Source organism: Garra rufa, chromosome 14 (genome assembly GCF_049309525.1).
Source record: "Garra rufa chromosome 14, GarRuf1.0, whole genome shotgun sequence".
Classification (NCBI taxonomy): Eukaryota; Metazoa; Chordata; class Actinopteri; order Cypriniformes; family Cyprinidae; genus Garra; species Garra rufa.
Genome location: NC_133374.1, coordinates 41036301 through 41049185, shown reverse-complemented (window position 1 = coordinate 41049185; position 12885 = coordinate 41036301). Strand labels below are relative to the sequence as shown.

The following is a 12885-nucleotide window of genomic DNA, read 5'->3' as shown; positions in this document are numbered from 1 at the left end:
CAAGCTTCGTCTACAAGACGCAAAACGAGAGGTACGACAGATCCTTCTGGCTCATCTTCCTCACCTTCCTCGTGCACGGCCTCAACGTCTTGCTTATCCGCCTGGCCGGGATCCAGTTCCCCTTTCAGGAGGCCAAAGAGTCTGATGCGAGCACAGGAGCGGCGGATCTCATGTACTGATCAGCTCTTTTGTTCTACATCCTCCCCTGCACACGACATCCTACCGCGGCGACTGGCACTTCTCAATAGGAGTCTTCCAAATAGCGGCATCCGTTTTGTTTACAGCCGAACCCATCTGAGCCTCTTAAGCTATTGAGACCATGTGTGGTGCTGAACTTGGAGATGCCCGCATGTCTGGAGAGAAGGGTTCTTATCTCGCAGCGGGGAGGCGGGAGTGAGGCTGATGGAGCATTCATTCTGTCAATCACTCGAACAATCAACGCTCGCCGTTTCAAACGGCTGATGAAAACACCCTGTAGTTTCCAGTCTGGCTGGGGACATGGCAGTTTCCTTTGGTTGTGGATCTTTTATAATCCAGTTGTGGCACAAAGGGATGTGACAATTGGCAATTCTTCAGTGACCCCAGAAAGTGTTTTGACACTTAAGCCACACTTAAATATGAATGAATGTCCTTGCATTAGATGACAAAATATCAAACCAGCACCATTTGTTTAAAAAATTGTACAGGCACACTTTTATTTAAGCATAACATTGCACCAAAAGAAGTTGTAACCCACCAGACAATTAATATTTTCAATACCTAAAATGAAATAAAAAAACCCTGTTTGTTTAGTTTGAAATACTAAAATAACCTAAATTAAATAAACTAAAAATGGACACTATACAATATACAAAATAGTCCTACTACTACTAAATGGCAAAAACACAACAAATTTACTCAAATTAAAGAGAAAACCTAAAACGTTAACAAAAACTATAATAGCATATTATAAATTATTTTTTTAAATAACTGATTTTCAGATACAATGTAGCATTATTTGTTTATAGATGCCACATGGTTTGTTATTTTGTTATCGGCATACATTTTATGCTTTCTTGGCTTTTTAGGGCCACTGTGTAGTCATGTTAAAATTTCTGTTTTTATATATGCCTATATCTAATTTAAATAAAACATGCATGGAAATTGATCAAATTTATTAATATAATACAATTATTATTATTATTTTCTCATTTCATCATTCAGGCATATGCATCCAACTCCATGGCTTTAGAATATCAGACAGATGTACCAATTGATATTGATTTATCACTTATAGTATTTGATGATTAATATGGATTTTTGTTTTTGTTTTTGTATTTGCATTTTCTTTTCATAAATACTTCTTGTTTGTCCTTGTCCTTGTTTGTGTGTTTAGACACTAACGTTGTGCCAATGTGCATTTATTCATACTATAAATGTGATGTTTAATAAATCTGTTTTTGGTACTTAAACACGGAAATGTTCTCAAATGCTAATTTAAACAGATTTAAAATCATTCAGTTAAAGTGGATTAAATATAATAATATATATTTTTTAAAATGAGCGGTAAAAAGTAGTAATGAGAAGGGCCAAAAATACACAAAATATATTTAAAAAACACAATTATGTTTTCTGTGTCAATTCTGACACCTGTTTTCATCATTGTCATGAGAGTGCAGCCTTTCTGGTCACTATGAATTCTGTGCCTTTACTCAAAATAAAATCATACAAAGTATTCTAGTTTCTTTCATAACACATTGACTTTTATATGTATCATATTGAATGGACAAACAATCACACTGTAGTATAAAGTTTGTATGAATGTATTTGGTAGGTTTCAGGCATCCAGGAACAATGCTGTGAAAGAAGAGAAAAGCGGCTCTCATCACTCAAGACATCATGAAAGAACACTGCTTTGTTAGCACAGAATTCAAACCAACAGAAAAGAAACAAAGTACTCCACCTGCTGCCAGGAAACTGTAAAATGAAAGAAGGCTCTCTGTCATGTTGTGCAGCCATGTGTCTGTCTGCCTCCTGAATATAAAGTGTCAGGTTTATAAAAGTCATGTCACACTGAGGTTTGAACTTTAAACAGAGTTTAAAGGACTCTCACCTGAACCCGCAGATACGCAGCCTGAAACTCATTTAGAAGAAATAAGGTATGGCTTTTCTTTTTGTGGTTGTGTGACATAGATTCAGGTTGACTCAATTTAAAAGTCATTTGGAGTCTGTAAAAATAAATAAATGATAAACGAACTATATTTGAATTTTAGCTATGTAGAATAAACAGCTCAACCTTCTATTCAAAATTACTTGCAAATTTAATTCAATTGAATCTATCTATCTATATTTTTTTTCTTTTCTTCATTTGCTATTATACTCCGTGGGAAAACAAAAACATAACCCCTTAATCTTTTCACACACCACCTCTTTACTTCCGGAGCACAGAACCTCCATACAGTCATATCTGTCTGGATTGTTGGTTAACCAGAAAATGTGTTCATTGTATGTCTGTACTTGCATTTTTTCTTTTTGATAATATCTGATATGCATCATTCACTGGTTTACGTCTTCCAAATGCAAAATGCATGTTCCATTCTGAACTTTTGTGACACAGCTTAAACGATAACTTTTTTTTTTTACTGTAAACGAGACAAACTTATACCTAAAAGCATAATTACGACAAACGAGACGTTTTTGAGATTGACCGTGATTTTGTTTTGTGGTCAATGGCCAGTGAATAGGAATACTAGGGGCATAAATTTGAGCGCATCAAAATCAATATTTTTACAACACTAAGAAGGCTCGACACACCATGAAACTTTGCTGGAAGTATCGCCTGGGTCTCTACACATGAACTCGAGCATTGAGAACATTGTTTGTGTACACAGAGTTTACTAAAAAGAAAGGTTTTGAACAACTCACTTTCACTGTTTGGGTTTCCGCTCGCAGCCGTCTTGCCAGTCAAGAAGTGTCCGAATGCGAATGAATGGACTCCATAGGATGAAATATTAGGCTTATATGAGGCTCTTTTTACAACTAGAAGGTTAATATTGTTTTTCACTTGCGACAAAACAACGAATTAGCCGTACATTTTCATGGAAATATGCTTTAGGAGCTATCCATCCTCGCATTCGGAGATGGACACTTCTTGACTGGCAAGACGGCCGCGAGCGGAAACTCAAACAGTGAAAGTGAGTTGTTCAAAACCTTTCTTTTTAGTAAACTCTGTGTACACAAACAATGTTCTCAATGCTGGAGTTCATGTGTAGAGACCCAGGCAATACTTCGAGCAAAGTTTCATGGTGTGTCGAGCCTTCTTAGTGTTGTAAAAATATCGATTTTGATGCGCTCAAAGTTATGCCCCTAGTACTCCTATTCACTGGCCATTGACCACAAAACGAAATTACGGTCAATCTCAAAAATGGCTTGTTTGTCGTAATTATGCTTTTATATATAAGTGTGTCTCGTTTACAGTAAAAAAAAAAAAAAAAAAAAAAAAACAGCCCAGGTTGCATTTCGGCAATAGTTATCCTTTAAGTTGTAACCTTAGCAAAGTAGAAGACACTATAACAGTGCATCAGTAGATGGCACTGTAACCAAAGAGCAAATTATGATTTTGTTAAGACTAGGCTTTCTGAATTTCCACTTTTTATACACTTGCTCTTTGGTATGTATACTAAAAATTAAATAGCTTCTTTTTCAACAGATTAACTGAACAACTGTGGCTCTGTCTTTAAATGAGATGTTCACTTCCAGAAATAAAAATAAAAATAAAAAAATACAGATAATTTACTCTCGCCTTGTCATCCTAGATGTTCATGTCTTTCTTTCTTCAATTGATAAGAAATTATGTTTAAACGATCCCAGCCGAGGAAGAAGGGTCTTATCTAGCGAAACAATCAGTTATTTTCTAAAACAAAAAAGACAATTTATATACTTTTTTAACCTCAAATGCTCGTCTTGTCTAGCTCTGAGTGCATTTTGTGGATTTTTAGTTCAAGACAGGGTATGTCGAAAAACTCCCATCTCATTTTCGCCTCCAACTTCAAAATCGTCCTACAGTACAATGCTGCAGAAGTACGGATCCAGTGTTTATAAAGTGAAACACCCTTTACAAAAAAAGGTAAAGCAGCGATGTAGGACGACTTTGAAGTTGCAGGAGAAAATAAGATGGGTTTTTCGACATACCCTAACTGTCATGAACTGGAATACACAGAGTACACACAAAGCTAGACAAGACGAGCATTTGAGTTTAAAAAATATAAATTGTATGTTTTTTTAGAAAATAACCAATTTTGCTAGATAAGAGAACGCTCTTCCTTAGCTGGGATCATTTAGAGCCCTTTGAAGCTGCATTTAAACTGCATTTTTAAGTTCAATCTCACGGGCACCATAGAAGTCCACTATATGGGGAAAATTTTCCTCAAAAAACATAAATTCTTTACGACTGAAGAAAGAAAGACATGCACATCTTGGATGGCAACGGGGTGAGTACATTATCTCTAAATAGTTTTTCTGGAAGTAAACTTATCCTTTAAATCAATTAAAATATAACATTTCTTAAGGAATGAATTATATCTCCGTTAATGCTGTAAACTATAGGGATTGCTATTACTTGCACATTAATTGTAAAGGTTTGATTCAATTACTTATGGCATTTTATTATATTTAAAAAATGTACTATATGCTATTATTAAATAAACCTAGCACATCTTGGAGCTACAATTTTAGTTCATATGCATTTCACTAATTGTAAAGCAGTCAGCATCAGTTCATCACAGGCTAAATAAATAGATAAACAAATTCCTCTACATTTATGTCAAACTTTGTGTGTGTGTGTGTGTGTGTGTGTGTGTGTGTGTGTGTGTGTGTGTGTGTGTGTGTGTGTGTGTGTGTGTGTACCTGGTATTCATCACGTTGTGGGGACCAAATGTCCCCATAAGGATATGAATACCAGTAGATTTTGACCTTGTGGGGACATTTCTCAGGTCCCCATGAGGAAACAGGCTTATAAATCATGCACAGGAAAGGGTCTGTTTTGTTTCTTTAAAAAAAAAAAAATTCTGTTTTACAAAAAGTCCATATATAGTATATTATTTTATTGATACATAATACATAAATTATGATGAGTATGGAACAATACGAACTACAATGTAGCAAATTACAATGTATCTCTAGATATAAATAAACATACATAGATACATATTTCATTATGCATTACCACCATCTAAATAGTACAGACTAGCACTCTTAAGAGAGGCAGTATATTTTTCTAGGTGTTTTGTTGTTGTTGTTGTTGTTGTTTGAAAGTTACTATACTTTTGAGTAAAATATTGAGGATGGTCCCATTTGTTATTTCACCGATATGTAATATAGAAAATTCATTCAAACAGGGAATGACATAGCTCAATGAACACTGATATTAAGAAATAAATAAATAAATGTAATATTTAATAATAAACCAATAATAATAAACCATTACAGAAGTTATTTAAACAGCAAAAATAATGTTCAATAATTACAATTATTGGATGAGTGCAAATGACAAATGTGAAAAAATGAGAATTACAGATTTTTGTTTATTAATTAATGTATTTATCTATTTAAATTGCTTATTTTGGAGGGTAACATTTAAATGTTTTTGATTAAGTAACAGTTGGTAAACAGTAAATAAATATAAACATTTGCTGGCTGTCGTAGAGTACAAAGGGCTTATTTGACTTCACTACTAGGACTTTACATATATGTCCTAAAAAAGTTTACATATAACCCTTGCAGAATCTGCTAAATGTTTTTTTTATTATTATTATTATTTTAACCAAAATAAGAGGGATCACACAAAATGCATTTTTTTTTTACTGTTCTAAAGTCCTAAAGTAAGACATTTTGCATCAAAGATGTTTACATATAGATACATATGTACATATTATATATGTATATATGATATACATATTATGTCAGAAGCTTCAGGACAAAAAAAAAAAAAAAAAATCCCAGAAGACAAAATTACTACGATTTACCCAAAGATTTTGTGAGACCTGGAGATGTTTATAGAATGTAGATGTTTATATGTTTAAGAACAGTGGACAGTTTAACTACTCAAGACAAATAAAGGGGAAAAAAAGGGATTTACAGGATTTTTTAACATTTAATTCAATCGCATGTGTCCTGAATGGTGTATGACAGTAAAACCTGAATTTAAATGTTAATTTGGGAATCAAAAACAAGACACACTTTTTGAGGTGGAAATAAAATACTGTATTGATTTTAAATTAATTTATAAGTTTGAATGTCACTGAACTATTGAACAATTGAACAATGAACTATTTATTGTAAACTACTTCATGCACTGGTTTAATTTTCAATAGTATGTGTTCTATTATAGTTCTGTGACTAAAACCACCATCAACATGTTTTTCTAGAAACCAGTAACAAAACACACCTTTTGAAGTTAGGATAGAAGACTATTGATTTTAAATAATTTATAAGATTGAATGTCAAACTCAGTCAAAACAGCAGTATGTTCCTCTAGGGGGCAGTAATACAGGACACTCTTTGGAAGGTTTTGTAAGCTATATTTTAATGTCAATGGCGTGACTTCTGCATCACTTTTGACAATGAAAACTACTGAAAAATGTTCTTTATGAAATCTGTAACAAGAAACAGCCTTTGAAGCTGAGACAGAAGCTTGTATTTATTTTTAAGGAAAATATGTATTGCTTTCATGTTCAATAGTATGTGTTCTATTATAGTTACATGATTAAAACCACCACCAAAATGTTCTTCTAGGAATCAGTAAAAAGACACACCCTTTAGATTTGAGTAAGAAAACTGCAATCATTTTAAATAAATTTATTTACAGATTTGAATTTAATTCAATGGCATGTATCCTGATTTACATATGACGGTAGAACTTGCATGGAAATGCTCTTTTAGGCCCAAGGAACAAGACACCTCCTTTGCAGTTGAGATGGAAAACTGTATGCATTTTAAATGAATTTATTTAAATAGTTTGAATATCAAACTCAGTCAAAACAGCAGTATGTTCCTCTAGGGGGCAGTAATACAGGACACTCTTTGGAAGGTTTTGTAAGCTATATTTTAATAGCAATAGCGTGACTTCTGCATCATTTTTGACAATGAAAACTACTGCAAAATGTTTTTTATGAAATCTGTAACAAGAAACAGCCTTTGAAGCTGAGACAGAAGCTTGTATTTATTTTTAAGGAAAATATGTATTGCTTTCATGTTCAATAGTATGTGTTCTATTATAGTTACATGATTAAAACCACCACCAAAATGTTCTTCTAGGAATCAGTAAAAAGACACACCCTTTAGATTTGAGTAAGAAAACTGCAATCATTTTAAATAAATTTATTTACAGATTTGAATTTAATTCAATGGCATGTATCCTGATTTACATATGACGGTAGAACTTGCATGGAAATGCTCTTTTAGGCCCAAGGAACAAGACACCTCCTTTGCAGTTGAGATGGAAAACTGTATGCATTTTAAATGAATTTATTTAAATAGTTTGAATATCAAACTCAGTCAAAACAGCAGTATGTTCCTCTAGGGGGCAGTAATACAGGACACTCTTTGGAAGGTTTTGTAAGCTATATTTTAATAGCAATAGCGTGACTTCTGCATCATTTTTGACAATGAAAACTACTGCAAAATGTTTTTTATGAAATCTGTAACAAGACACAGCCTTTGAAGCTGAGACAGAGGCTTGTATTTATTTTTAACTAAATTATGTAGTGCTTTCTTGTTCAATAATATGTGTTCTATTGCAGATACATGACTAAAACCACCACTAAAATGTTCTTCTAGGAATCAGTAATAAGACACATTCTTTGAAGTTAAGATGGAAGAACGTATGTACTTTACATTGATTTACCTACTCGTTGATATTTCAATATCATGTGCTGTGTTATAGTTTTGTGAATAAAACCAACATTTAATGGTTCGTCTATGAACCAGTAACAAGACTATTTGTATTTGAGCTGGCAAAACTGTATGTTCCAAAAATGAATGTGTTAACAGATTCAAATTTAATTCAATAGCGTACATCCTGATTTACATTTGATAGTGAAAGATGGCTGTAAATGTTGATCTTTGAACAAGTAACCAGACACACCACCTGGAGTTTACATATCAAACTGTGCATTCTAAAATTTATTTATTTAAGGCAGATTAAAACAAATAAAACATATTGCGTGTTCTCTTCTACATTTGGAAACAGTTAGAACGTAGAATATTTCTTGTCATTGTGCTCAAAGAACTATTAGAGATTTCCAAGGCTGAATCTCTGACAACATTGAACCAACTTTATATCGGTTCAAGACGCTTGTCCACTTGTATAATGTTTTGTTTTGTGTTTCCGGGGGACCTGTGAGACCGTCTCACCTGGACTCCTGCTGAACACGAGACAGGAAAAGTCGACTCGAACTAACGCTGATGTGATGTTACCTGTCACCTGCAGATGAACGCTGATGTGGAGGCGAGCTGTGAAATAGATGACATCCTCCAGCAGATCGCGGAATTGGATAAATGGAGAGAGATATTTAATTCCCGCGGGTACGCGCACGCTCGCTCTCTGCTGTCTGCTTCTGCTGCCCAGCGACCCTCCATGTTTATTTAACCTGTTTTTACCTTACAGGTTGGAATTACCACAGGGCTATGTTAAAGTAAGTGTCAGTCGTTTTTTATGTGTTTACTTTTTGTTTTATTGCGTAACGTCAAGCGCTGTGTTTTCTAGAGAAAGCACTGTCTGTTTTTCACGTCGTTCCAAATGGGTATGATTATTCTTATTCTTTGAAACACAAGATCATTTTTGAAGACTTTGGCTAAACTTTTCCATGTATTACAGTAAATTAATGGCTAATTGACCCTTGAAAAATCTAAATAAAATAAATCAGAAACGTAAGAAAATATAAGGAAGAACAAGTTAAGTCTGTTTTGTGAATTAATTTATAGTAGCCTACGTTGGAATATTTGGAGTGTGAATTTTGAAATGGTTGAAGTGTGAGTAAATGATGACAGAACTTTACTTTTGTGGTAAAACATTTCTGCTTTACATTTAAAAACACGTCCAATAGCTTTTTTTTTTTAATTCTGTTGTGCTTGCAGCTGTTTTTTAAATGCAAGAACGTATCTGTGTGAACGCCTCTTAAATCTTGCGAACGGAAATGTAACATCCCATGTGCCAATGTCATTGGTAATTGTTTCGATAATTGATACTTCAGACACTGTGCTCTCAGGTGGCTGTATGTCATTTCTCCCATGACATACAGTCATCCAATCAAATGAGAGCATGCGTGTGCCTGCGTGGATGCAATCCTGTTTTTGCTACCACATTACCTCTAAGGCATTTTACTGAGCATATCACTAATGCCATGTGTGAAACCAAATTTACATGCAGTAGTAGATTGCATGCAAAGCCCATCATGGCGGATTATCAGGATCTTCTGCAAACCATCAAGAGTTTGCAGCACTCCAGACTGAGCTACATAGAGCTTCTTCAAGAGGATGTGAAGAGAAACCAAGATGTGAGTTATCCACTGATGGCTCATTCATCTCAAACCTGGTGTCTTCATAAGATTTGCTTTTGGGATTTTTGTTTATTAAAGAGTTATAAGAAGAGGTTAGAAAGAGACAACATGAAGAACGATATAATAATACTACTTCAATAATAATAATAATAATTGTTGATAGTTATTGTATAAAAAGTGAGATTTTATTTTAAGCAGTTTATTTAAAAAGTAGTGTGTAGTGCTCTCTTTCAAATGTGTAAATATTAAAATTAAACAAAAATGTAATGTAACTTGTACATACACTACTGGTGAAAAGTTTGGAGTATTTCATATTTATTTTTATTTATTTATTTTCAAAGAAGTCTCTTAAGCTCAGCATGGCTGCATTTATTTGATTAAAAAGACAGTAAAAACAGTAATATTGCAAAATATTACTACAATTTAAAAAATGAATAATTTTCTGTCTTAATGTTTTAAAATGCAATATATTTCGTTGATACCAAAGCTGAATTTTCAGCATCATTACTCTAGTCATTATATGCTATCAATGTTGAAAATAGTTTTTGCTGCTTAATATTTTTGTGGAAACCTGTTTGGGTTAAGATTGGTTTGATTGATTGTTTGATTGATTAAAATAATAATAATAATATTTTTATTCAGCAAGGACACATAAAATTGTTTAAATGAGACAGAAGAGTGATTTCTGTTTGTACAATTTATTTACAATGTAACATTTTAAAATATACTAAAACAGATTTTTTTTTTTTTGTATTTAATATTATTTACTATTAAAAATCATTAAAAAAAACAACAACTTAGGATCCTTTGTCTTAGGTCAGGAAGCCTAAAATGTTTCACAACTATATAATAAAAGTCATTAAGGGTAAGACAAGGTAGAAGGTATACTTAACCAACTGTAGATTTTCATTTTATCACTTGTATAGAGACCTAGTGAGAAGATCAAATCTGAAGAGGACAGTGACGACTCTTCTAGACCTGCCACATCGGCCCATCACATCGGTGCACAGTACGACCAATTCACAGCACCCTACTCCATTCCTCAAACCCTCTTAGTGTCTCCGAGTCTGGGTGGGCAACCGCTGTCACCAGAGCTGGCGGTGGTGAGTCGTGGAACATGACCCTGTCACTTGACCCTCGCTCTCTTGCCTCCCATGTGTCTCATAACAGACTTACGCTGTGTGTGTATATGTGTGTCCTGAAGACAAAAGACAGGATATAGACTCATAGTTTATTTATTAGGACTTTAAGCAATAGATCAGGGTAATGTCATATAGTCATAACTGCTGCTAATTCCATGGAAGAACCACTTATATTTTTTCCAAAAAGTATCATGTTAAAAAATATTTAAATAATAATAATAATAAAAAGGTTCCAAACCTACATTTTAGTGATATTAGCTGGAACTTGGGTGTTGTTTTTATTGTATAAAAAATATCACTATCACTTCTCCTCCCTTTATTATTACACTTCTGACATTTTATTTTGTTTTGTCTCTCATACAGGGTTTAAGAAACATTTTATTTGGGAACACCTTCCATATATTCAACTATGAGTGGAAGAAATCATTCTTCAAGTTTCGTGAGCCTTTCTCTGACATGGCATATGCTCTGGAGACTGAGAGGGTGGTGAGTAGCACATGATGATTTAGATATACCATTTTTCTAAGCTAGTAAACTCTGGACTCGGAGCTGTGAAGGTAATAATCTTTGTCCTTGTCGTGCCATTAGTGGAATTGGAAAACTACACTCTTAAAAATAAAGGTGCTTTAAAAGGTTCTTCACAGCGATGCCATAGAAGAACCATTTTTGGTTCCACAAAGAACCATTCAGTCAACAGTTCTTCAAAAAACCATCTCTTATCATTTTTACCTTTTTATAATCTGAAGAACCTTCTTTCTCCAAAAAGAAAAGGTGAAACAGAAAGGTTCTTCAGATGTTAAAGATTCTTTATGGAACCATTTAGACAAATAGTCCTCTATGGCATTATGAAGCACCTTTATTTTTAAGAGTGTACTTCTAGTAAAGCCCAAACTTGAGACAGCTGACCTTAAATAAAGTTACTTCCTCTTTGCCAGAACTGCACGATATATAAGCATAGAAGGATTGTGTTACATGTTTTAGTAGATCACTTCTCCTACGTCTTTTTCATGGAGATGCCATGACTTCAGATTGATTAGCACGACACCATTGTCTGAACATTGCATCACTACCCGCCACCTCATTATTGCATAATGAGCTTGAAATGTTGGCCGTTTTCTTAACCACAGATCATTGGTACGATTAAGCCAAGGCAGCCAAGTAAATATGCGTCCCATTATGCTCAGGTAGTGAAGTGTGGGGCATGTCATTAGCAGATTACACTGGCATTAGGATGCTATAAGAAAGCACAATTATATTAAGAGCACTCCAGAAACTAATTCAGGTGAACAAGTCACCTTCACTTATATTATACAAAATAAATTGTTTTAAAGCAGCTTTACAGTGATAAACAGGAAAATAATGATTGGGTAATGTTGTGAAGCAGCATTAAAAAGACAATACTGCATCATTAATGAGTTAAAAAAGTTAAAAACAGTTTACTGTTGATTTAGCATGGTTCAGTAGTTTGGTTTCTTATTTGTCAGTGGTGACACTCTTGGGATCCCCAAACACCTCTGATACTTCATAAAAGGCCAATGAGAATTGTCGAGTCAAATAATTTGCATGCCACTCTTCTGGACATATGTGACCCTGGACCACAAAACCAGTCATAAGGTTAAATTTTACAAAACTGAGATGTATACATCATATGAACGTTCAATAATTAAGCTTTCTATTGATGTATGGTTTGTTAGGATAGGACAATATTTGGCTGAGATACATCTATTTGAAAATCTGGAATCTGAGGGTGCAAAAAAATCAAAATACTGAGAAAATCACCTTTAAAGTTGTCCAAATTAAGTTCTTAACAATGCATATAACTAATCAAAAATTACATTTTGATATATTTACAGTAGGTATTTTAGAAAAAATCTTCATGGAACATGATTTTTACATAATTTCCTAATGATTTTTGGCATAAAAGAAAAATCAATAATTTTGACCCATACAAAGTATTTTTGGCTATTGCTACAAATATACCCCAGCGACTTAGGACTGGTTTTGTGGTCCAGGGTCACATATGGGTATAAAATAGGGCTGTGCAATTTATCAAAACAACCCAAATGTACATATCACACTATGCATATTTGTCAGGCCATGAACAAAAGACAAAGAGAAAATTACTAACTGCTCTTGCATATATAACCTTTGTAGCTTAAATAATAATCTGTGCATATTAAATTCATAGAGTGAATTCAATAGAGTTT

General features: G+C 33.7%; 1 protein-coding gene across 1 annotated transcript in view; it reads left to right on the top strand.

Moving 5' to 3' along the window:
- The first annotated feature begins 341 nt into the window (after positions 1 to 341).
- Positions 342 to 12885, top strand: part of mindy4b (MINDY family member 4B) — a 24093-nt gene continuing 11549 nt past the window's right edge. Inside the window, exons 1-5 of the mRNA XM_073817414.1 lie at positions 342 to 554; positions 8468 to 8562; positions 8645 to 8672; positions 10463 to 10639; positions 11042 to 11161. Coding sequence (XP_073673515.1) covers positions 342 to 554; positions 8468 to 8562; positions 8645 to 8672; positions 10463 to 10639; positions 11042 to 11161 — 633 coding nt within the window. The remainder of the gene's footprint in view (positions 555 to 8467; positions 8563 to 8644; positions 8673 to 10462; positions 10640 to 11041; positions 11162 to 12885) is intronic.